General features: G+C 42.3%; 8 protein-coding genes across 8 annotated transcripts; 6 read left to right on the forward strand and 2 right to left on the reverse strand. All coding sequences in view use genetic code 12, as the record gives it.

Moving 5' to 3' along the window:
• Window positions 1–600: 600 nt before the first annotated feature.
• Window positions 601–2,439, reverse strand: DLD3 (mitochondrial D-lactate ferricytochrome c oxidoreductase; the record flags this gene model as incomplete). Its single annotated transcript, XM_001384488.1, has 1 exon — window positions 601–2,439. The coding sequence occupies one exon, from the start codon at window positions 2,437–2,439 to the stop codon at window positions 601–603; it is 1,839 nt and encodes a 612-aa protein (XP_001384525.2).
• A 1,017-nt stretch (window positions 2,440–3,456) lies between these two features.
• Window positions 3,457–6,952, forward strand: PICST_83457 (sulfite reductase [NADPH] flavo protein component). The gene is made up of 2 exons (XM_001384140.1): window positions 3,457–5,439; window positions 5,485–6,952. The coding sequence occupies exons 1-2, from the start codon at window positions 3,508–3,510 to the stop codon at window positions 6,877–6,879; spliced, it is 3,327 nt and encodes a 1,108-aa protein (XP_001384177.2). The 5' UTR covers window positions 3,457–3,507; the 3' UTR covers window positions 6,880–6,952.
• A 3,009-nt stretch (window positions 6,953–9,961) lies between these two features.
• STB3 (DNA-binding proteins Bright/BRCAA1/RBP1 and related proteins containing BRIGHT domain) lies at window positions 9,962–11,611 on the forward strand (the record flags this gene model as incomplete). Its single annotated transcript, XM_001384141.1, has 4 exons — window positions 9,962–10,276; window positions 10,331–11,168; window positions 11,190–11,391; window positions 11,518–11,611. Coding segments are annotated over 4 exons (1,449 nt in total), but the record flags the coding sequence as incomplete, so codon positions are not given.
• Window positions 11,612–11,888: 277 nt separating this feature from the next.
• MCM7 (DNA helicase and DNA replication licensing factor (CDC47)) lies at window positions 11,889–14,944 on the forward strand. The gene has a single exon (XM_001384142.1). It carries the CDS (start codon window positions 12,507–12,509, stop codon window positions 14,892–14,894), a length of 2,388 nt encoding a protein of 795 aa, XP_001384179.1. The 5' UTR covers window positions 11,889–12,506; the 3' UTR covers window positions 14,895–14,944.
• An 886-nt stretch (window positions 14,945–15,830) lies between these two features.
• Window positions 15,831–16,202, forward strand: PICST_59170 (predicted protein; the record flags this gene model as incomplete). The annotated part of the gene is made up of 2 exons (XM_001384143.1): window positions 15,831–15,941; window positions 15,963–16,202. The coding sequence occupies 2 exons, from the start codon at window positions 15,831–15,833 to the stop codon at window positions 16,200–16,202; spliced, it is 351 nt and encodes a 116-aa protein (XP_001384180.1).
• Window positions 16,203–16,625: 423 nt separating this feature from the next.
• On the forward strand, window positions 16,626–17,084 carry PICST_22536 (predicted protein; the record flags this gene model as incomplete). The annotated part of the gene is made up of 2 exons (XM_001384144.1): window positions 16,626–16,877; window positions 16,905–17,084. Coding segments are annotated over 2 exons (432 nt in total), but the record flags the coding sequence as incomplete, so codon positions are not given.
• Window positions 17,085–17,508: 424 nt separating this feature from the next.
• Window positions 17,509–19,209, reverse strand: PICST_31589 (predicted protein; the record flags this gene model as incomplete). The annotated part of the gene is made up of 1 exon (XM_001384489.1): window positions 17,509–19,209. The coding sequence occupies one exon, from the start codon at window positions 19,207–19,209 to the stop codon at window positions 17,509–17,511; it is 1,701 nt and encodes a 566-aa protein (XP_001384526.2).
• A 1,153-nt stretch (window positions 19,210–20,362) lies between these two features.
• AAP1 (arginine/alanine aminopeptidase) lies at window positions 20,363–23,346 on the forward strand. Its single transcript, XM_001384145.1, has one exon. The coding sequence runs from the start codon at window positions 20,632–20,634 to the stop codon at window positions 23,302–23,304; it is 2,673 nt and encodes an 890-aa protein (XP_001384182.2). The 5' UTR covers window positions 20,363–20,631; the 3' UTR covers window positions 23,305–23,346.
• The last annotated feature ends 58 nt before the right edge of the window (window positions 23,347–23,404 follow it).

The following is a 23,404-nucleotide window of genomic DNA, read 5'->3' on the forward strand; positions in this document are numbered from 1 at the left end:
ACTACAATAAATGAAAATGAAACAGAGTATGTTCCATGACGTCTATCTTCCTTTGGATCCGAGCAAATGCAGCACTTCTTCCCAGCTGTCGCCTACGTATTTCTACCAACTACGGCCAAATTACGACTCCACAATTGTGCAACTCTATTACTACTTAGGGCTCATCGAGTAATTTCCTTCACCTGCATGACATGAGTGCTTGGCTGAAACTTCTAATTTGGGAAATATTCACCTTTCTCCACTGCCACCACGTAGTTGCCAGAAGCAACCAGCTCACATGACAGAGACATCCTTGTAAAAGTAGTAGGCTCAAGCCAACAAATTTGTTGGATGGATGCGAAAAATCTAAAAACCGTACGACGCATAGAAAATTATCGCAACATACATTATTTTTTATTTCTATTACTTCTATACGTACGATTTTTCACAGGCGATTGCAAAATTTCTTTCTCTACCTGCTCTAGTTACTCTTCTAACTGTACCTTCAACACGTTGTAGCCTGCTCACAAATATTGTAAAGAATCCCTCGTGCTACAATCAACGATTACTGGCATGCCGTCAGATTGAGTAACTTAACGATATTGGGATGCAACTAATGAACTAATGACAGCAGTCGTGCTTATTGACTTCTGCAATATGCCCGGCTTCAAGGAGCTGGTCTAAATCGTCGTTCGGATCGATTATAAAGATCTTGTCCGGGTTCAAGATCCGTCTCGGATCGAGGGAAAGTTTTATCTGTCTCATCAAATCAACCGTAGATTTGCCTAATTCGAGATTAAGGTACCGTCTTTTGCCTACGCCTACTCCGTGTTCTCCCGTTGACGTACCTTCGTACTTGAGTGCCCGTTCTACCATTCTATCGATAACCTTTTGTGTCTTGCGGTAGTCCTTGGAGTTGTACAAAATCAAAAAGTGACAGTTACCATCTCCGATATGGCCCATGACCGAAAATCTCTTGTAGTAGCCCGAGTTGTTCAAATCGTCATTGGTTTCAGCGATCACCTGCGACAAGTTCGAAATCGGTATGGCGATGTCGGTCGTCCATATCTGAACATCATTCTTGTCCTCTAGGATTTTAGACCCATACTGGAACGTAGACCAAAGGCCCTGTCTTCTAGCAGACCACAAGATAGCATTCTCTTCCTCGTTGTGGGAATTCTCAAACTTGATGAGACTGTTCAGGCTGGCAATTTTTTTGATTACTTTGATCTGTTCGTCAATCGACAGTTTAGTAGGACCTCCCAACTTGAAGAATAGTGTCGGTTTTTCAATGAACTTTTTACCGGCAGCATCTGCAGACTCATTGACAAACGACATCATAGTGTCGTCCAAGATCTCTATGGCATTGGGCTGGAGTCCACTACGAGAAATTATTTCTTGTGCTGTAGCTGCTGCGTCCTTTATTGTAGGAAATGTAGCAATACTGACAAGCTCATGAACCGGTTTTACATGGAGCTTCACAGTGACTTCAGTGATGATTCCCAAAGTACCTTCCGCACCAATAAAGAGCCTCGTCGTATCGTAACCAGCACTAGATTTACGAGGACGTTGCTTTGTCTTGACAATGGTCCCATCGGCCAAAACCACTGTCAAATTAACGACATTCTCCTTCATGGTCCCATACTTAAAAGCGTTGGTTCCACTGGCACTAGTCGATACCATTCCAGCAATGGTAGCGCCCATACCTGGATCTGGTCCAAAGAGCAAATGCTTGCCATCCTCCCTACCTTTCAAGAATTCATCCAAGTCCTGCCAACCTACACCAGCCTGTACAACTACATCCAAATCCTCGGGATGGAATTCCAATATCTGGTTCAAATGAGCAAACGAAAGAGAGATCGAGTTGGGTCCTCTTGTATGCATATTTTGGCCCTCTAAAGAAGTCAATCCCGAGTTGGCTACAACTGGAATTCTATACTTATGAGCTACTTTGAGAATTGCCGAAACCTGCTCGGTTCCTGCTGGATAGATTACAGCCAGCGGATGGTTGAGATGCGGCTTTGGTGGATGGTGGGTGGAATAAAACGTGTCTGAATGTGCATCAAGCACTGTCTTATCTAGATTGGTATTCTCAGCACCAACTATGGCTACGATCTCAGCCAAGCCTTTCTTGAACTCGTCGTCGTTGGCGTACTGAGGGCTTGTCAATGCGTCTACTGGAGTCGTAGAACGGTCCGGCGAGTCTGGATCGAAGTTTAACTTCGTGCCAATGTAGGTGCCAACCGCGAGGAAAACAGTTCCTACACTAGCATATCCAAATGTAGATGACTTAGACTCTTGAGAGCCATTGTGATTATCAGAAGTTGCAGACTTGACTGAGGTGGTACTATATTTAGCAACCGGTACATTAAATGGTTTCAACGATGAGTTTTTGGCTAAATTTTTCAAAAATGATCTCGAGACTCCTGGTCGAGGAATATTCGCCAATTTCGAGAACATGATTCTCCAGATTTCTAGAACCTGCGATGATACAAGACAAATATATAGAAAGAAGAGCCAGAAGAGTCTGTTCGAGAAATGGATAGCAAAGTGGCGATTTATATAAGATCTGGTTGAAGTTGATTAATAATACTTCAACAATTATCAAAGTAATTGTGGCTGGTGAGAGAACGTTATCTAGTCGTAATTCCACTGCCGCATTGAGTAGTGTGGGGGGAGAATGGACTGCCCTGGAAGTATCAAGAAGAGAGCAATTATACTGGTCGGTTCTCAGAAACACAGAAATTACACATTATAAAGCACTAATGACTGGAGTCATGAGAACTCTAGAGGATAAATTCATAGAATAGAATATTCCATTGTATGGGGCACTTCTGTAGGTCAGACAGGATTCTCGAGAGCCAATTTTTCAGCCACCGAGAGAGCACTGAACTGATCAAAAGCACTATCTATACTAAAATATACCAGGTATCTAGCCTTCTACATCGAATAATCCAGTACCTTATTACTGGTAATTAAAGCAACTAATAGGTGAATATTCGCTACAAAAGTTGACTAAGACTTCTTAACTATGCCAGAATTTTCAGTGGAGATTTCTTAACTATGGGGACGCGATTTTCGGTTCTCGGTTTGACTCAAATCTATTAACTATGTACACGACTGCGACTCATTATTTTCACCAAACTTATCTAGAGTGAGATTGGTGCAGATTTCTCTGGCTATAATGCCAACACAGCCAATAACCGCATTTCTTCTCTACGAATAAGACCCCCAGGAAGATCCAAACCTCACCTTCAAAATCTCTTCTTTTCCTACTTCTCCCTCGAAAACCACTTTGCACATTTAGCACTATCTCAAATCACCCCAGTATTATTACGTAAGCATGCAACAAATCTAATCGCTGTCAACGATTAGTGCATATCACGTGCACCATCAATATCGAAATTTTTCACTTCCTACGGGCTTTGGCTGTGAAAAGCTATAGCCATTTCAATTCAGTTTTTCCATTTTTTGTTGTTTTCTTGCTTCTTTCTTCAAGACTCGTACTATCCCTGGATTCATATCATTATGGCTCCACACGCTTTAGCAGCCGAGTCGCTCAACGGAAGCGAAACTGCAAGTTTTGTAGAATTGGACTCCGCCAGCAGTGCTATTCTCAATGCTAGTCCTTTTGGATCTACTGTCGACCCCAACTTGGTCAAAGGAACTGCCTATACTTCGCCTTCCATTATTATAAACCAGGCCATCTACTCCATTGCCACTAAGATCTTCTCCTACGAGACTGTTGGTGCTGAAAACTTGTTGGACTCTCATATTCAACTCTGGGCCCAGAATTTCCATAGAGAAAATTCGTTTGGAGTAGTTCCATTCTTCCACAAGTTACAGGTCAGATCTGGTGCATCCAATGCGATCTTGGGTTACTTCAAGAAGAACGGAACCAGTGGTCAACCGGTCGCTACTTTGGTTGGTGCTAATGCCTTAACGTATATGCGTACTTCATTGGCCGGAAAGACAGCTGAAAGCTTACCTTTAGCATTCAATGTATCTGCTATTGATTATGATTCCGCTTCTGATTCGTTGGTCTCCAACTATATCACTCCTTTGAGTGTTGCTCGTTCTTTGGGCTACGCTACTATTACTCCTGTTAACTCTCAATCTGGTTTGGAGTTGCAGCACGTGACGGTGTTGAACCACTACTTGGTTTCGCTCATGGGTGTGCCTTCGTTGAATTTGTTTGACGGTCCTGAATTCTCCAAGACCTTCTCTAAGTTCTCGCACTTGCTTTCAGTAGAAGATGTTGGCAGATTGTACCAGCAGTTATTGACTGCAACTACTGCCACTCCTACCTCTTTAGATGAGGCTGTTGACGTTGCCTTTGATACCTTGAACAGATTGACAGGTCTGACTTACTCCCAGTTCGAATACTCAGGTGCACGTAACGCCACCACTGTCTTCGTAGTCTACGGATCCCATGAATCGACACAAGTTGGTGCCTTAATTGAAGCCGGTGTCCCAGGCGTAGGTTTGATCAAAGTCAGAGTGCCATTGCCTTTCAATCAGGCCAAGTTTGTAGAAGCCATTCCAGCTTCCACCAGGAAGTTAGTTATCTTGTCTCAAACTGATGGTTCTGCTACTAGTTCTTTGAAGGCCGATGCTACTGCTGCTTTGTTCTTGACTGGTAGATACAGTGCTTTGTCTTTGGACGAGTTCTCCTACCCATTGAAATTCGACTGGACGCCTATTACTATCTCCAAGATTATCAGTGAGTTTGTTCCAGATTTCAACCCCGAGCTGGTATTGGCCCCTAGTGCTCTCCAGAGCTTTGTTGGACAGATCACTGCCAACACCTCTCCCGTAGGAAAGTACTTGATCTGGGGCAAGGACAATGGCTCTTTCGTAGGAACCGGCGATAAATTGGCTCTTTCGTTATCGTTGGACGATTCGAAGACCGTCAGCATCAGAAACAAGTACGACAACTCCAGAGCGGGTGGTGTTATTCAGTCTTCGATTGCTACAAACTTCAACAACAACATTATCGCTACCGTAGATTCTGCCGACGTTGTCATTATCGAAGATCTGTCTTTGTTGGCCAGCTACGACGTCCTCGCCACTGCTGCCCCAGGAGGCACAGTTTTGTTGGGAAACTTCAAGACTATTAAGGAGTCTGTGGATATCGACATTGTGGAAAAGTTGCCTATAGAATTCAGAAAGACTTTAGCCAGAAACCACAACAAGTTGACTATTATTGACTTCAGCATTGTTGACGAGTTAGACGAGTTGAACTCTTCCACCAAAGGATTTTCAGCAGACTTCTTAGTCCAGTTGGCTTTCTGGAGGGCTGCTTTGCCTGAATTGGATGGCTTTATCGTCAACAAGTTGTTACAGGCTAACGGTAACTCGTTTGAGTTATTGGCTGCTGTCTTAGACAAATTCATCAACATTGCTGACGAGAAGGCTGGTTTGAAGGAAGTGGCTGTATTGCCAGAATGGGCTGAACTTGTAGAAGAAATCACGGAAGCAGAAGAAGCAGAAGAAGGCGAAAAGGAAGAAGAAACTGAAGCCGCTGAAGCTGGCGACGAAGAGGCCGCTGAAGAAGAAATTCCAGAAGCTTTGCCATTCTTCGTTTCGGAAACTTCTATCTTCCCCAACCCACGTACTCCTCAAGAAGCTGCCGAAGAAACCAAGTTGGTTGGCTATAAACATTTGGCTAGCAAGTTGACTTTCCCAGAAGCATATAATACGAAGGAAGCTCTCAGACCAGACTTGCCAGTCAAGAATTTCGTAGTGAAGGTGCAAGAAAACAAGAGACTCACTCCTCAAGAATATTCTAGAAATATCTTCCACATTGAGTTCGATGTCACTGGCACCGGCTTGACTTACGATATTGGTGAAGCTCTTGGTATTCACGGCCGTAACAATGCCGAAGCTGTTGAAAGCTTCTTGCAGTTCTACGGTGTGGATGGTGACCAAATCGTTGAAATCTCCAACAAGGATGATACCTCTCTTGTTGAGACCAGAACTGCCAGACAGGCTTTGACTGACAGCGTTGACTTCTTGGGAAAGCCTCCCAAGAGATTCTACGAGAGCTTGGCTGAGTATGCTGAAACTGAAGATGACAAGAAGAAATTGACTACATTAGCCAATGCTGAAGGTGCTGAGGAGTTGAAGAAGAGACAAGAAGTCGATTTTGACTCTTATGTTGATATCTTGGAAGAATTTGCCTCTGCTCGTCCTCCTTTTGCTGACTTGGTCAAGATTATTGCTCCTTTGAAGAGAAGAGAATACTCTATTGCTTCTTCTCAAAGAATCCACCCTAACGCGGTTCACTTGCTTATCGTTGTTGTAGACTGGGTCGACCCTCGTGGCAGAATCAGATACGGACACTGTTCCAAGTACTTAAGTGATTTGAAGATTGGCGACGAGTTGGTTGTCAGCGTCAAGCCTTCTGTTATGAAGTTGCCTCCATTGTCAACCCAACCAATCATCATGTCTGGTTTGGGTACTGGTTTGGCTCCATTCAAGGCTTTTGTCGAAGAAAAGATCTGGCAAAAGGAACAGGGTATGGAAATTGGGGAAATCTTTTTATTCTTGGGTTCCAGACACAAGAAAGAAGAATACTTGTACGGTGAATTATGGGAAGCCTACAAGAGTGCTGGTGTTTTGACTCACATTGGTGCTGCCTTCTCTCGTGACCAGCCTCAGAAGATTTACATTCAAGACAAGATCAGAGAGAGCATTGAAGACTTGACTGATGCTGTGTGCTTGAAGGAAGGTTCGTTCTACTTGTGTGGTCCAACATGGCCCGTTCCTGATATCACTGCTTGTCTTGAAGATATTGTTAAAAACGGTGCAAAGAGAGCCGGTCAAGAAATCAAAGATGTCGCTAAGGTTGTTGAAGACATGAAGGAAGACGGCCGTTACATCTTGGAAGTTTACTAGACGGTAGTTGCTTTATATAGAACTCTAGAAGTATGCAAATATGAACTATTTATCAGATTAGAAGTTATTATATATCGTTTTTAACCATTTGTAAGTTTACAAAGAAGACCTGATATTATTGATATATTTATCGTATATCAGTCTCGTAAGTTTGAGCTTTTTCTCATCATCTTAAGGAGTCAAACGAGTGTCTAACCCAGACTCAAAGTTGGACGATGAAACTTAAATAGCGCGTTAACAGACTATTCTTCAAATGATAGATCCAACACTGAAGGAATGATCCAACAATCAGATCAAGCCTGCTATGGCATTATTTTACAGATGAAAACTTGGAACCGTTTTGAAGAGCTGCGAAAAACCGTTATGACAATTGTGTGAAAGTTGAAAAAACAACGAAGCATGCCTACGACTTCTTATTCAAGAACGCTACCTCAAAGCCATTGGCGTAATATAGTATAGTGGTGTAGTCATCAAAAACAGATTTCACCATCGTGGAACCTTCGGAAGCGTGAAGTGCCAATAGTAAGAGTAATTCTTCCACAATGGATTGTTCCAAAGGCTGAGAAGTCAGCAACTCAAGAGATCCTACTAATTTCCCTGCCGAAGCAACCACCACCAGTTCTATTTGTGCCAGACTATAGTATTTTACTGAGTCGAGAATTGTATCTACTGATGATTGCGGAAGGGCAGGATACAGCGACATTGCTATGTTATTGGTATTTGTAGATTCTAAAAATTGAGAAGGAGAGTAGAAATGCTATTAGTCAGGATATTTGAAACTGAAAAATTTAGTTTTCTACTGAGAGTCGTCGCAATGAGATACAGCGACGTAGCAACTGTGTGATTGGCTGAAAAGAATCCAAACACGGACTAGCATCAGTAGCTACAAGTGGGAAGTCAGTCGAATAGAGCTCAGTCCAGGTCAAGACAGGACATACAAGCCCAGCAGCCAGCTTTTCAAGGAAGTGCAAGAGTGAAAACGGTCAGTATAGTATATAGTCTCAAGTGAAAAATTCACTGCGAGCCCGAAATGTGGGGCAAGCGAAGGAGGGGGAGCGGAATTGTAAATAAAAATAGGCGCAAAGTAGGATGACAAGTGGACGTGAGCGACCGGAGAACAGATCGTCTCGTTACGGTAAATGTTGGCTAAACCATGAAGTTAAAAAAGTTCTACCCTGAGGTTTTTGGTAGAGTGAAAAATCGTAGAGAATTTCACAGCCATTCCATACTATATGCTTATTCGCGCAATGGCAGTGACAAATTGCACTATTAACGTTGAACTTCTTCGTAGAACAGATGTAGCTACATTACGCAATTGGACACAAGATCCGACCGATCAGTAGCTGTTTTTCACAGACTAGTAGCTTCGGTAGATCTGCTGTACTCTCAACATTTATCACCATATATGCTCCTGTACACAGAGATCAATGACCTACCAGCCATAACACCACCGGAGAGTCATACAACGGCCGGGAAGGAAGGTCCAACGGGTGCAGGAGAGGAGACACCAGTGTAGGGGCCTCGATATAAATAGCTGGAGCGAATGGCAATTATCAGATGTTGAGCTTGTTCAAAACAGGTGACCAGGCTATAGGAATTTTTCACTGCCCCACGGATTGTGAAATAGCCGGCATATAAGCATAACCGATAACAGTCTAGCCGATAAGGGCCCGAACCTCACAAGCCGGAACTTGAATCTACACAGCGCCACTTGCGAGTCCCACTCTCCAGCATCCGCCACTACATCCATTCCGCAACGACTCGGGAAGAATCTCGAAATAAGGGAATTTCAGCTAGATAGTGATATTGGAAGACCCACCAGGCATAGCCCTCAGTTTGCAGCCCCACGCGTTAAATTAATTCACAGTACTGACACCAGCTAGAACCACCTGCAATTTCAGGCTGCATCTCCGCTTTGGGAGAAAACCAGTAGCGAGAAGAGTCATTTTCCCAGACCACCTGACCTCGCCGCATTGGTTCCACCAGATTAAGTCTATTTTATCACAGTTGGGTATATACGTGTCTGAAACGCCATACAATCTCTAGTATTCGGCCAAGAAAGGGAGCAGACAGTAACCAAACAGAACATAAAGTATATAGAGGTGTTTCTTTCTTGTGGATATCTTTACACACCAACAACCTCTCCAGAATCGCGATCTCACTGTGATTTTTCACCCAGGCCAATTCCGCGATCTCAGACTTCCGTCTCGCTTAACGCATATATTGAGCACCGTTTCCAATTTTTCACTTCCCACTGAAAATTCACAGACAACAACAGCCAGGTTATAGCGAGAGTTTTCTGGAAGTTATCCGATTGTAACAGCACCATTATCGCGGCACCACTTCCGTCACTGCAGTCTACTTGCCATTTCTGAGCCACTGAGTCATTTTAATTTCTACAAGACAATCGGTAGCAACGGACTACAGATATTGCACAGTCGACAACAGTACAGCTATAAATAACTGAATAACAGAACTGTCACTGACCAACCCTATTCTCATCGACTAGTTCTGCTCACACACCCGCTTGATACCCTCTCTCATTGACCAATAGCTAACAGCCTTTTGTTGTTGACACCACAAATCTGAATAATCACCGATTTTTCACTCCACACGCTCACACTAATTTCGACCTTATCTGGCCCACATTTTTCACTCCACAAACAGAGCACTGTCCACTAGCCATACCAGACAGTCTCCACACTTCATTAAAACAGCAATGTCGTCTCCTCCAGACGGCTCTATACACCAGATGCCACCCATCACGACAAAACCGAACGTGGGACTAAATGTTCAGCCACCGTTCTCCACCAATCCCGTAACCACTAATATTTCAGTCTCAAGCTCTCCAGCGAGACCCATTCATAGCTCCAATTTTTCACCTCCACAAAGCAACAAGGATGGTATAAGCGGCAATGGCAACAGTAATGCCAGTATGAATATCAGTGCTATTATCGATAGCAACCCTGACAATGGCAATTCCGCTATTAATACGAATGGTGGCACTACTGATGCAAATATCATTAATCCTGATAATTCTGCTGCTATAAATCCTAACAATGGCTCCTTGTCGACAACTCCCAAGAAACTACTTTCCACTTCCTCGCCAGAAGGCATCCAGGTCGCCTCGAAAATTACCCCCACAAGATTGGCCAACTTGCTTATCCGCAAAGGTCCACTTCCCATTCGTCACATCACAGGCCACTTGGCTGTAGAAGTTCCTTCTTTTGACCAGCTTTCACTTTCCAAACAAAGACGGCTAATTATGGCTGCTATGGAGCAGACAGACCCTTCCAACAACGTGGTGTTTGAAAAAATTGGCTGGGGCCAATGGGCTGTGCGTAAAGTAGATTCTGACTTCATTGTTACAGAAGGAACTGAATCGACTGGAGGCGAAGTCGCCGGCAAGACCGCGGCAGAAATCAAGAACATGACAGCAGAAGACAGAAAGCAGCCTCTACTCAATGTCAACGACTTGAGAAACCAAACCAACTTAAAACTCGGCTGGTCCAAGAAACAGAATGTGCTACAAAACTCTCAAAACCACCTGGCCAAAAAGGGTAGAAGAGAGTCGATAACCAACAATGTCAAGAATTTGCACAATTTGAAGTTGCCCAACGAGCCAGCTGCTTCTACTGCTATTGCAAGTGATTCTGAAGATGATGAATACGACCATTTGTCAGACAATATGGAACAAGATAACGAGGATACACCTGAATCAAGCTCAGAATCTGAAGAAGAAGACGATAATGTCATGTTTTCTTTCGACCAGGACCAGGATGAGTCCGCTAACAACACCAATAGATTTAAGAGGTCCCCTCCTATCAAGTTCGCCAAAAGAGTGCCTATAAAAGTTAGTCCACCACCACTGGATGCTGTACTTTCAACTTCAGCTTCTAGAAATAGAAGAAAGAGCTCTTCTTCTAACCCGGCCTCTTCGTTTATAAGCAAGCCATCAACATACCGTCACCAGTTGTTCAACAGATCCAGACTCAATTCACTTGACAATCTTGACAACTACCTCATTTCTTCTGCCAAAAATTCGCAGGTTTCCATAAACTCTCCCCCTCCAATCTCTTCTTTTCAATCTCCTCCAAACATGGGAACGTCTCCCATTAACTCTTGGAATTCCAACTACATTCATGCCACCAGTAATGACGAATTTATTATAAACAATGCTAACAACGTCAACGCCCAGAACGGCCATCGCAAATCTTCTTTCAACGAGTCTCACATCAGATCTACCTTATCTTCCTCTCTCCCCATGGGAGCTTCTTTGTATCCACATAGTACTCCAGCACTTCAGGGAGACGCACAACATATCCAACAAACACAGCAATCTAATCACCACCAACCCCAACATAATACTGGGCCATACGATAATCTGGCGTATGCCAACTCCACTCCTTCTGTTCTTCACAGTAGCAATGGCAATGCCAGTGACACTGATGAAGAAGACTGGGCTACTATCGGTGCTGAATCGTTGAGAAAACACCATCTAGCAGTTTCAGGGTTGCGCAAGAAGAATGTCCCTCGTAAACACCAGCATCCTTCGCATCACCAAAGACACCAACCTGCAGCCATACCCCTTGCACACTCTGGTCTGAACGGAGGAGTCAGATCGAGATCTAGGTCTAGAACCAGACCCAGCATTGATGCCTCTTCTGCTGGTGAACTCAACGACGAAGAGAAATCAGCTGCATTTGCTTTGGTAGACTTGATGTCTGTCTGACAGAGAACTAGATCCTAGAGATCTTAGTGGAAAAATAAAATGGTTTGTAATAGGTATGGGATGAAGGATAGGTTTAGCTTTGCTATATGTTTTGGTAAAGCACTTTCAGTTCTTGATGTATGACTTTAGCTCTTTTTGCGGATTTTTTGTTTAAATCCACCTAGTAATATGTTTTCTATACTAATTATTCATAAACGAATATTCTTACTGAACTATATAGATACGGGCCAGGCCCATTAATACTACAGTTTCCCTGGACTAATGGACCGGGTAATTTGATTCGCTGACAATTAAAACCTATGTATATGAGATTTGTAAGGCAACACCAAAGAGATTTAAAATCTATATGTGGCACTTTCCCATATAAGACTATATAAATTCATTATATGGTAATGAGATGTAAATCTACGTGAATTCAAGAGAGACAAGATCATTTTTTCAAGAAACAGATCAAAATTTGTACAAAATTTTTGCACCATGGAAGAAATCGATACAATTTCAAAATTATACAACTTTATGCAATTTTCTGTAGAATGCTTCCATGACAAAAAGCCATTCCATCTCGTAGAACTATTCGAATGCCAATAGGATTTCATTATCTGGACCAAATCTGCATTAGCAGGTTGCAAATTAGTTGCACCGTGCCTGTCGCTGCACGCTGCACAATATTAGCGCGACTTTTCCCCAAAAGAGTTAAATGACGAGAAGGATACGCGTATGGCGCGCCAGCCATTTTTCACTTCTTTACGAAGAGCTGATGAAATGAATTCATTCATCTCTTTTCTTCCAGTTTCTATATCTTTTCTGTAACTTTTCTTTGATTCAGTTGATCTTTCTTACCAGCAATAGTCTGTTGTTCCACTGCCCCATTTGAATTGACTTTGCAAAATTCATCATGTCCACTACAGCAGTTTTGCCTGCTATTCAGATGCGAGTCAATTACTCCGAATATAGGAGTATTGTCAAGGACTTCCTCGAGACTTTCAAAGATGTCGCCGTAGATGAAGCCGATCTTGATCTCCAAGGTGCTCAGTTTGCCGCCAAGTACATGAATATATTCCAGAAAGTTGCCAACAGGCAGCAGTCTACAATTGTTATTGAGCTTGAAGATTTGAAGCAATGGTTGAGAAACTATTCTACTTCTCAAGGAACCAACCAGGAGTTCCTCGGAAATGTCTTAAGAAACACCTACCGTTATTTGGACGTGTTCAGCGACGTCATTGATGAATTGATGCCAAAGCCCGAGCACGGAATCGACATCAACGACGATGTCCTCGATGTGATCTTGCACCAGAGACGATTATGCAACGATCGTTTGCAACAGGAAAACAACGACGAGTTCAACCACTTGCGAGACGGGTTTCAAAATGATAATGGCGAAAATGGACTCAACAATAACAATAATAACGGAAATGCTCCTGCTGACTTCTTATTTCCCTCTAAATTGACTCGTCGTTATTGTCTCTACTTCGCTCCTTTAAACGACCACAAGTCACTTTCCGTTAGAGAAATCAAGGGTGCTCACGTGGGACATTACATAACAGTGAGAGGCATTGTCACAAGAGTATCGGATGTGAAGCCTTCTGTTGTAGTAAATGCATATACCTGTGACAAGTGTGGGTTTGAGATTTTCCAGGAGGTCAACTCAAAGACTTTCACTCCCTTGTCAGAATGTACTTCACCCAGTTGTCAAAATGACAATAACAAGGGTCAATTGTTTATGTCGACCAGAGCTTCCAAGTTTTCTAGTTTCCAGGAAGTCAAGATTCAGGAAATGTCGCATCAGGTACCTGTAGGGCATATTCCTCGTAGTTTGACGATACATGTTAATGGTGACTTGGTTAGATCCATGAACCCGGGTGATACTGTCGATGTTTCGGGTATCTACATGCCTTCCCCTTACACCGGTTTCCGTGCATTGAAGGCTGGTCTTCTCACCGAAACCTACTTGGAAACACAACACGTAAGACAACACAAGAAACAGTACGATGCCTCTGAGATCTCAGCCCAAGCTCAACAGAAGATCGACGAGTTGCTCCGTAGTGGTGACGTGTACAACAAGCTTGCCAAGTCAATTGCACCAGAAATTTACGGCCACTTGGATATCAAAAAGATTTTGTTATTATTGTTGTGTGGTGGTGTCACCAAAGAAATCGGTGATGGGCTCAAAATTAGAGGAGACATCAACGTTTGTCTTATGGGAGATCCCGGTGTAGCCAAGTCGCAGTTGTTGAAGGCCATTGGCAAGATTGCACCTCGTTCTGTGTATACTACTGGTAGGGGTTCATCTGGTGTAGGTCTTACAGCTGCAGTGATGAGAGATCCCATCACAGACGAAATGGTGTTGGAAGGTGGTGCACTTGTTTTGGCTGATAACGGTATCTGCTGCATCGATGAATTCGACAAGATGGACGAAAGCGACAGAACAGCCATCCACGAAGTCATGGAACAGCAAACTATTTCCATTTCCAAGGCTGGAATCACCACCACATTAAATGCAAGAACTTCCATTTTGGCAGCCGCCAATCCTCTCTACGGAAGATACAATCCAAGATTGTCACCCCACGAGAACATCAACTTACCAGCTGCATTATTGTCTAGATTTGATATCATGTACTTGATATTGGACCAACCATCTAGAGAAAACGACGAGAGATTAGCTAGCCATGTAGCCTACGTCCACATGCACAACAAGCAGCCAGAAATGGACTTTGAGCCTCTTGACTCTACAACGATCAGAGAGTTCATCAGCCGTGCCAGAACGTTCAGACCTACTGTTCCTAAGGAAGTGGGAGACTACGTTGTACAATCGTATATTAATATGAGAAAGGAATCCCATCGAAACGAAGGCTCTGTCAAGAAGTTCAGTCATATCACTCCCAGAACGCTCTTGGGTATATTGAGAATGGCACAAGCTTCAGCCAGACTCAGATTCGACAACTATGTGACGTTTGAAGACGTCGACGAGGCGCTCAGATTGATACAGGTGTCCAAGTCGTCGTTGGCTTCTGAGGACGACAGATTACGGGAAGATGATTCTGCTACTTCTAAGATTTATCAGATCGTGAGAGGCATGGCCTTGGGTGATGGCCAGAGGTTGACGAGAACGTTGTCTTTGAGAGATTTACGTGAACGTATCATTGCTAAGGGCTACACCATCCAGCAGTTTGATGACTGTATTTTGGAGTACGACCACATTGGAGTGTGGCAGAAGATCGACAACGGCGAGACGTTGATGTTCATTGAGAACGATGACGACTTCGACGACGAAGACATGGTATAGTTTTAGCTCGATCTGTATTCTTATGTATACTAGTAATAGATAAAAGGTAGAGAAAATGTAGCTAAAGGTCTAAAGGTATAATTTTGATTGCATAGAGGAAGTTGCCCATTCAATGTGAGTTATATTTAGAGTGATCAGCATAGCTATAATTACATATTATTATTAAGTCTAAGCGAATTATCGGCAATAGAAATATGTTTCTAGAAAGTTGTATTTTCAGAGGTGTTCCTAGAGCTCTCCCCGATCTGGTCCATGTGCTTAGTTAAGATAAGGTAGAAAAAAAGTTTGCAATTGAGGAGAACCACGTTTTTCTTGAAGTCCTACAAGCTCAGAACATGGACAATGGATAGGGTCAGAGAAATAGACAGGTCCAACTTGCGTAGTCGAAGTCGTTCTGTAGACGTTACTAGTTTGCCTATTCTGGAGCTTGACGCCACAGTTGACCCCACAAGTAGAGAACGACAAAGTAATAGAGATAGAGACAGAGAAAGAAATAGAGAAGGAGAAACACAGATTGAAGAAGTGGATGAAATCGAGGGAGATATTGGGATAAGAGAAGACGGAGACGATGAAGATCCACTTGGACAAAGAGCGAAGGAGAACATAAGTGATATTGTAGATTCTGGCTTGGTCGGGCAGAATGAGATCAAGAACGAGCTCAGTGAAGAAAAAGAGCAAACTACCATCGCACAACTGGTGGCTAATTGGTTCCAATTGCTGGTTCAATTGGAAAACACGGGCTCTGTAGCGAGAGACCATGTATGTATAAGAGCGAAATTAAGTTGACTGTAACTTCTGAATATGTTGACTTTAGTCATATTCAGTTGCTTAGCCAACTGTTCTTCTAGCTGGGTCCCCGGATTTGACAATAGTTAAGAATAGTCATTTCAGTGTAGAATAGTGTATTTTCGTATTCTGCAATACTAACAGTTATAGATGGCTAACGAGAGAACTCTTCTCTCTTGGATTCGAACAGCGGTGACGTTTGTCACGTTTGGGATCATGTTTCTTCAGTTCTTCAGGCTCGAAGAGAAATCCAACTTCAAGGTCGAGAAAGAAGGAATTGAGTACGATATCGCCGACAAAAAAACGAGAACCATCCATGGCATGAGCCGTCCACTTGCAGGCATGTGTATATTGCTTGGACTCTTCACGGTGTTGTTTGGTGGCTATCGGTACTTTGAGGTTCAGAGCCTATTGATGAGGAGCTACTATCCAGCAACGAGGTTGTCGATAGCAGTGTTGATTTTGGTCAATGTGGCTTTGTTTGTGTTGCTCTTTACCATTGATATTAAGATCAGTATATAACGATACAGTATAGAACTAAAGCTATCATACTTACGGTGTGAAACACTACAAAAAGAGCATAGTCACATCTTCGGTAGTAACTCATATAACCAAATCAGACCATATATTCGCTAATTTTCGTAAATTCTTCTTTATCAAACCTCTGCATGTATTTATATTCTGGAACCCATTCTAAAATTCATAATTACATTTCTTCTAAATCTATCCAGACGCCTATCTTCTCATCCATATTGCTTCTTCTCATTATGAGCTTTTCCATATTCATAGACTCTTTCATCCAAATCTACGATCCCAGACTCCACACAAATGAAATACGCGCACTGAAAAATTCACCAGCTTAAGAATCTCAACAATCAATGTGAACAACTATCATACTCTTCTTTAGTTTTCCAATTATTCACCGCCAATTCACTATTTCGCATTATGTCCGAATACAACTCCAACACTGTTGCCCAGTTGAAAGACTTGTTAAAAGAAAGAGGCTTAACCACCGACGGAAAGAAGGCTGACTTGGTCAACCGTTTAATTGAAGCTGATTCCACCAAACAGGAAGAGCCTGAAGTAGCTGAAGCCGAGCCTGAAGCTGTAGTGGCGCCAATTGCTGCTGAAAACGAAGCTACTGAAGTCATCGCTGAAGATTCGGCACCTGTTGCTGACGAAGATGCAACATTGACTGTTGTCCAACCTGTTACTAAGGAAGAGCCAAAGGTGTTGTCTGCTGAAGAAAGGAAGCAATTAGCCATCGAGTTGTTGAACAAAAAGGTGCAGAGAGCTGTGAAATTCGGTGATGAAAGTGCAGCAGAAGCTGCCAGAAAAGACTTGGTCAGAGTCGAGAAGTTTGGTGTGGAACTCGGCACTGCCTTGGCCAGAGAAATCGGACTTGTCGACAAGTCCTTGGGAGACGGCCACAGAAGAAAGTTCAACAACAAACGCAGAAACAGCAACAATAACAGTAACAATAACAGAAAGAACTTCAAGCCAAAACATAACAAGAGGAAGTAGCCTGGTTCTGTATTGTTATACTTTCTATATTGTAATGTTATCCTTTCTCCTTGTGGAAATCTCTTCTCGTTTTTAAATCCGTTCAAAACACTAAAAGCCTTTATATTTGTACAATATATACTATTTAGACTCCTCGTAGCTGTTCTATACCAATTAAACTCCCTGGAAACCAAACTAACCTACTATTACAAAAAGATCTCTAAATAATGTCAGAATTCATAAAACAACCAACATAAAACATTTCTTTCAAACTTTCATAGTAATACTAATTCAAAAAATTCACTAACTTCAATAAACTCTCTAACTAACTGCTTGGTGTGACTCCATTACTCAATGGAGTTTCTTCTTCGTTTTCATCCTCGCTTATTTCGTACTGCGAAACATCAGCATACGCAATAGGATCCTGTCCCTCAGAATCTACAATAATACCGTTATTGCCTTTGATCCAGATGAAGTAGACGAGAACAATCTGGAAATAGAGATAAAGAATACCGGTCCAGATAAGTCCCAACCACGACCTCTTGTCTAACAATAGCTGCTCGGTAAGGAGAATTGTATAGGCAAGCACCTCTGCAGGCACTCTTTCTTCTGGGAAATCGCCAATAGGGTGACCCTTGACCATCTTCACGACTCTCCAGACATAGAGCAGACCCACAAGCAAGAAAACAAATACAGGCAAAACAAAGATAACCAAGATGGACTTTCTGAATGCACTGGTAATCTGATCGTTGCTAAATCCTCCTTGTTCTTCAACAGGAGTAAATTTTGCGATCACCTTCTTCGTCTGAAAGTAGTAATATATTGACAAAGAAAACCATACCAATGGTGCAAAGCCAACAATAGTACTTACAACCAAGGTCAAGTACCTGATAAAACTACTGTTTGTAGGCAAATTCGACACTGACAGACCACTGTACTGTTTCAAGGGGCTGGAATTCACATCACCCCACGAGTCCGACAATATAGCAAAAATCAACCCAGCCACAGAATTGATGATTAACAACCACTTGGCTCTATTCAACAGACGGGCTGGAATCACTCTGTAATTTCTCGAGTTGCCCTTGTGGTAATAGATAACACCGTAACCCATAGAAAACAATAAGATAAAGTACCTGAAGACGACTTCAAAGAGGAAAGATAAAGCAAATAAAATGCTCGACAAATGGACCAGAACTGCCAGCGCTGAGGTATACCAGTTGTTCTGAAGAAAGTACACAAACACTGAACAGATGACTAAGAATATATAAGGCAACAATAGGTAGAAAATAATCCCTCTTGAAATCAACGAGATCGAATTCATGTTCTTGAAATCTTGGCCAATTTTGAATTTCAATATATAGTTCAAAAGATAGCCAAAAAGGAAAATACCCAACACCGCCAGTATCTTTTCCAGAGAGTAAACAAGATACTGAATAGGGTTCAAGTAGCCCGTAGAGCTCTTGAAGACGATTGGAATATCCAAATCAGAGATTTCCAAATCAACCTGTGGTGCTACATAGACACAGTAGAAACCAGATCTCTGTGGGGTGAAAAAAATCAGATAGTGGTCTTTATCAGTTTTGTCTGTAGTCACATAGCCGTTGTAGATTTCTGCTTCATCAATCGACTCGTAGTCCTTATATAAATTTAAATCGAACCTCAGGTCCTTGAAGTTGACCAAATTGTTGTAAACTTCAATTTTGCCATCTTTGCCTTGACTGTAGAGCTCATTGTACGCTTCAGCAGGTCCGAGATTAGTGAAATTTCTTAAATCACTAAATTTGAAGATTAAGACAGGAACCTTATAGATTTCATCTTTAGATTTGTCTGAGGTGACTGAACCAATCAGCAAAGATATCGTGCCAGGTCTAGATGGTTTCAGCGTTACCAATTGACATACAGCCCCTGAATTCTTGAAGTGGGCAATGGTGGGAGCATTGGATGCTAGACCAAGTTGGTCAATTGCTGTCGCCGTAGTCAACAATATGGAAATTGCGACAATGTTGATATAAGACAACAAATTCATCGAGACACACGAACACTTTAAGTTAAAATGAAGAAAACAGGATGAATTCTGAAAATAGATTCTAAGTATTGGTTATAATTAGATATATTGTCACGTGATTGATTGATTACCCCGACTAGATAAGAGAAGATGGCAATGAACTCGGCAATGAAGTTAGTTGGCTTGGCTTAGTATGACAGACGGTATATATAGCAGCAGCCAGAGTAGGATAATGGGAAGCCTATTGTGTCAAAATTTTCTAAGTTGTTTTGGTGACAGGGGAATTTGTGGAGTATATAAGAATATCCAGAATAGGATTTTGGCGAGACTAAGAAAGACGGAGGATTTCAGGTAGAATGACTATGGTTTGCTATGCACGGTTGCCGCTGACAAATTTGTTGGTTCCACGGATTCTTTTCCAGTCCAATTAGAGTTATAATCGGTCATGTTTGGCACTTTGGCCGATGGGTGCATATGGAATGACATGTGCTGAAATTGTGCCCTGATTTGGAGCCGTTCGACGACGGCTGTAACAGATAAGGGTACAGAAGATAAAAAGGGGTATAAGAAGTTACCAGAAGTTTGCAGAAGTTGAGAGGACCAAACAAGAAGAATTGGGTTGTGTTAGTTGGACTTTGATCTTATTGTAAGATAAATAAGTTTAATATTGCTGGCAGGTAGATTTGTAGGCGATGTAGATGCTCAAACGTATAGAAGAAGCAGTTTACAATCTCTAATCACAAGTGTTCAGCAAGCTTCTAGAAATTGTAGATATATACAAGAGTAAGCCTCCTCTTTCAAGTTAACAAATTCGTTTAATCTCCATTTTTTATCTAGAACATCTCCTTCTGTTCTTCTCGAATCTCGTTCGGAGTTCTCGAGAAAACTCCGAAAGAAATTTAGAATCTACATTCCATTTTGATTTATGCTTCTATAAGCTGCAAGTTTCTTCTGTCTACTACCTACAACAATCCTTTAACGATAATAAGACCGACAATACATCTATTATATAGTGTACCAGCCGGCTGACACAAAAACGGCGTTGTCAAAGTAACCTCACGGCGACTTTTCAAAGATCGCAGCCTTTTGGATCGAGGGCTGCATCTCTTTTTTCGATACTGGGTGGAAATTGAAATTTTGCTAAGTACCTTTTCCTCATTTGTTTGACGAGTAGAGCAACGCATAGTTCTGTTTCTTTGTTTTGAGTCTCATATCTGTGAAGCCGCTAGCAAAAGCTGAACGTAAACTTGTTGCAATTGAATTTGTCAAATCTTCAATTCATCTATAGCAAGTCTATTACTAAAAGTAACTGACCAACAGAATTTTGAAGCCCTACTGTCAATTGATCTAATTGCCACAGTATTAAAGTCTCGCTGTTCTGATATTGTATAATCAAAGAGGTATTTCTTGTATTTTCGTACTTGCTTTGCTTCTTCTCATCTAATGTGCGCAACTACGAAGCCATACTATGAGGCTCTTCCTGCCAGCCTCAAGCCAGTCCATTACGACTTGTCTATTTCTGCAATCGACGTAGCTGCTGAAACCTTCAAAGGCAAAGTATCCATCAACTTGGACATTGTAGAAGAAACTGATGAGTTACACTTGAACTACAGAGACTTGACTGTGACTAAAGAAGACATCGAAGTCACCTTGATCACCAGCGATGACAAATCTTCCTCTGTCAACATCGTCTCATTGACTGAATTTAAGGAAAAGGAATTTTTCATCATCAAGTTTGCTGAAAAGGTACAACCAGCTGCTGGTGCAAAACTCTTAGTTACTCTTCACTACAATGCTATCATCCAGACCAACATGGCAGGTTTCTATAAATCAGGTTATACCGAAGATGGCGTCGAAAAGTTCATGTTGTCCACACAATTCGAAGCTACTGATGCCAGAAGAGCTTTCCCATGTTTGGATGAACCCTCATTGAAGGCCACCTTCATTGTGGATGTCACTGTTCCTGGTCAATGGACTGCTTTGGGTAATACTCCTGTAGCTGAATCCGAAGACATTGTAGATAAAAACCTCAAGAAAGTCACATTTGAAAAGACACCCATCATGTCCACATATTTGTTGGCTTGGGCTACGGGTGAATTCGAGTATATCGAGTCTTTCACGGAAGAAAACTACGTGGACAACAAGCCTTTGCCTGTTCGTATTTATACGACAAAGGGATATCTTGAAGATGCGAAGTTAGCTTCTGAAATTGCTCCAAAGATCGTAGACTACTTTTCCAAGATTTTCGAAATCAAGTACCCCTTGCCCAAATTGGACTTGATAGCGGTGCATTCCTTCTCGCACAATGCCATGGAAAACTGGGGGCTTATCACCTATAGATCAACGGCCTTGTTGTACTCAGAGGAGAAGTCAGATCCTTCTTACAAACAGAAGGTAGTCTATGTTGTAGCCCACGAATTGGCCCATCAGTGGTTTGGTAATTTGGTTACCATGAAGTGGTGGGATGAACTTTGGCTTAACGAAGGGTTTGCTACCTGGGTTGGATTTGCAGCTGTAGAGTACTTGTACCCAGAATGGAATATTTTCAGCGGGTTTGTCTCTGAGTCGTTGCAGCAGGCTCTTAACTTGGATGGATTGCGAAACTCGCATCCTATCGAAGTACCTGTTATCGACGCATTGGACATCGACCAGTTGTTTGATGTTATCTCTTACTTGAAGGGTGCCTCTACTATTCTAATGATTTCTAATTACTTGGGAAAGGAAGAATTCCTCAAGGGTGTGGCTCTCTACTTGAACCGCAACAAGTTCGGCAACGCCAGCTCTCACGACTTGTGGAGTGCCGTAGGCGAAGTGAGTGGTAAACCCATCGACAGCTTGATGGAATCCTGGATCAAAAAGGTTGGGTTCCCAGTTGTTAGCGTAGACGAAGACAAAAACAACTTAGTGCTTAACCAATCGCGTTTCTTGAACAGTGGAGACATAACCGATGCTGAGAATGACACCAAGTGGTGGATTCCACTTAACATCACGACGGATTCCACTTCTGTAAGAGACATTTCTGTTGACTCTTTTGACTCGGAAAAGTTGATCATTGAGAATTTTGCCTTGAAAAATGACTTTTTCAAGTTGAACAAGGACACGAGCGGAGTCTACAGAGTTAACTACTCCAGCTCTATCTTGGAGAAGAACATTCTTCCACACTTCAACAGAATGTCCCCAAGAGACAGAGTTGGACTCATAGCTGACACTGCATCCATTGCTGTTTCTGGTAACAATCTGACAGAGACCTTCTTGAAGTTGGTCAAGTCGATTGTACACCAGCTCGGAGACGACTACGTAGTGTGGTTGGAATTGGGCAAACGATTGGATGATTTGTTTACCGCATTCGGTGGAGTTGATGAAGAGTTGACTAATAACTTGAATAAGTTCTTGAGATTCGTCTACCAAGACAAGGCTCTTGCCTTCATTGACGAGTTGAGAAACTCTTCCTCTATTGACAATTCCGACTTTTTGAAAGTTAAGCTTAGATCGGAAGTGTTGACCCATGCTGGTTTGTTGTCAATTCCAGAAGTGACTCAATATGCCTCTGAATTGTTCAAGAAATGGTTGGAAGGTACCCCAATTCACCCATCGCTCAGATCGTTTGTCTTTGGCACCGTAGCTGCTTCTCCAGACTTATCTAATACGCAGTTTGATTCCATTTTGAAGGAAGTGACTCACCCAAGCTCGTTGGACTCCAGAGAAGTAGCCTTACGTTCGTTGGGTAACGTCAACAATGACGAGCTTTCCGCTAGGTTGCTCAACTACTTGGTGGACCCAGAAGTTATTCCCACGATGGACTCGCACTTTTTGGGTGTACCTTTATCGTCCAACCTTCACACCAAGGAAAAGTTTCTTCAGTTTTTCTTTGAGCACTATGCTGATTTCTACAAGTTGATGTCAACCAATATGGTTGTTTTGGATAGGTTCATTAAGTTCACATTTGTCAACTACCAGTCGTTGGACACTCTTGAGAAGATGGAAACCTTCTTCAAGGGCAAGGATATCCATGGGTTCGAAAGAGCCCTCAAGCAAGCATTGGATAATGTAAGAATCAATGCCAACTGGTTCAACAGAGACCACCAGACGGTCAAGGACTTCTTGGCTGGTTTGTAGGCATATATACTCTAATACATAATACAATGAAAAGAATACGATAGTATGTATATATATGAAAAACACAACACAGCGAGAGTGCGATGAGTCTCAAATATAT

This window comes from Scheffersomyces stipitis, chromosome 4 (assembly GCF_000209165.1).
Source record: "Scheffersomyces stipitis CBS 6054 chromosome 4, complete sequence".
In the NCBI taxonomy this organism is placed as follows: domain Eukaryota; kingdom Fungi; phylum Ascomycota; class Pichiomycetes; order Serinales; family Debaryomycetaceae; genus Scheffersomyces; species Scheffersomyces stipitis.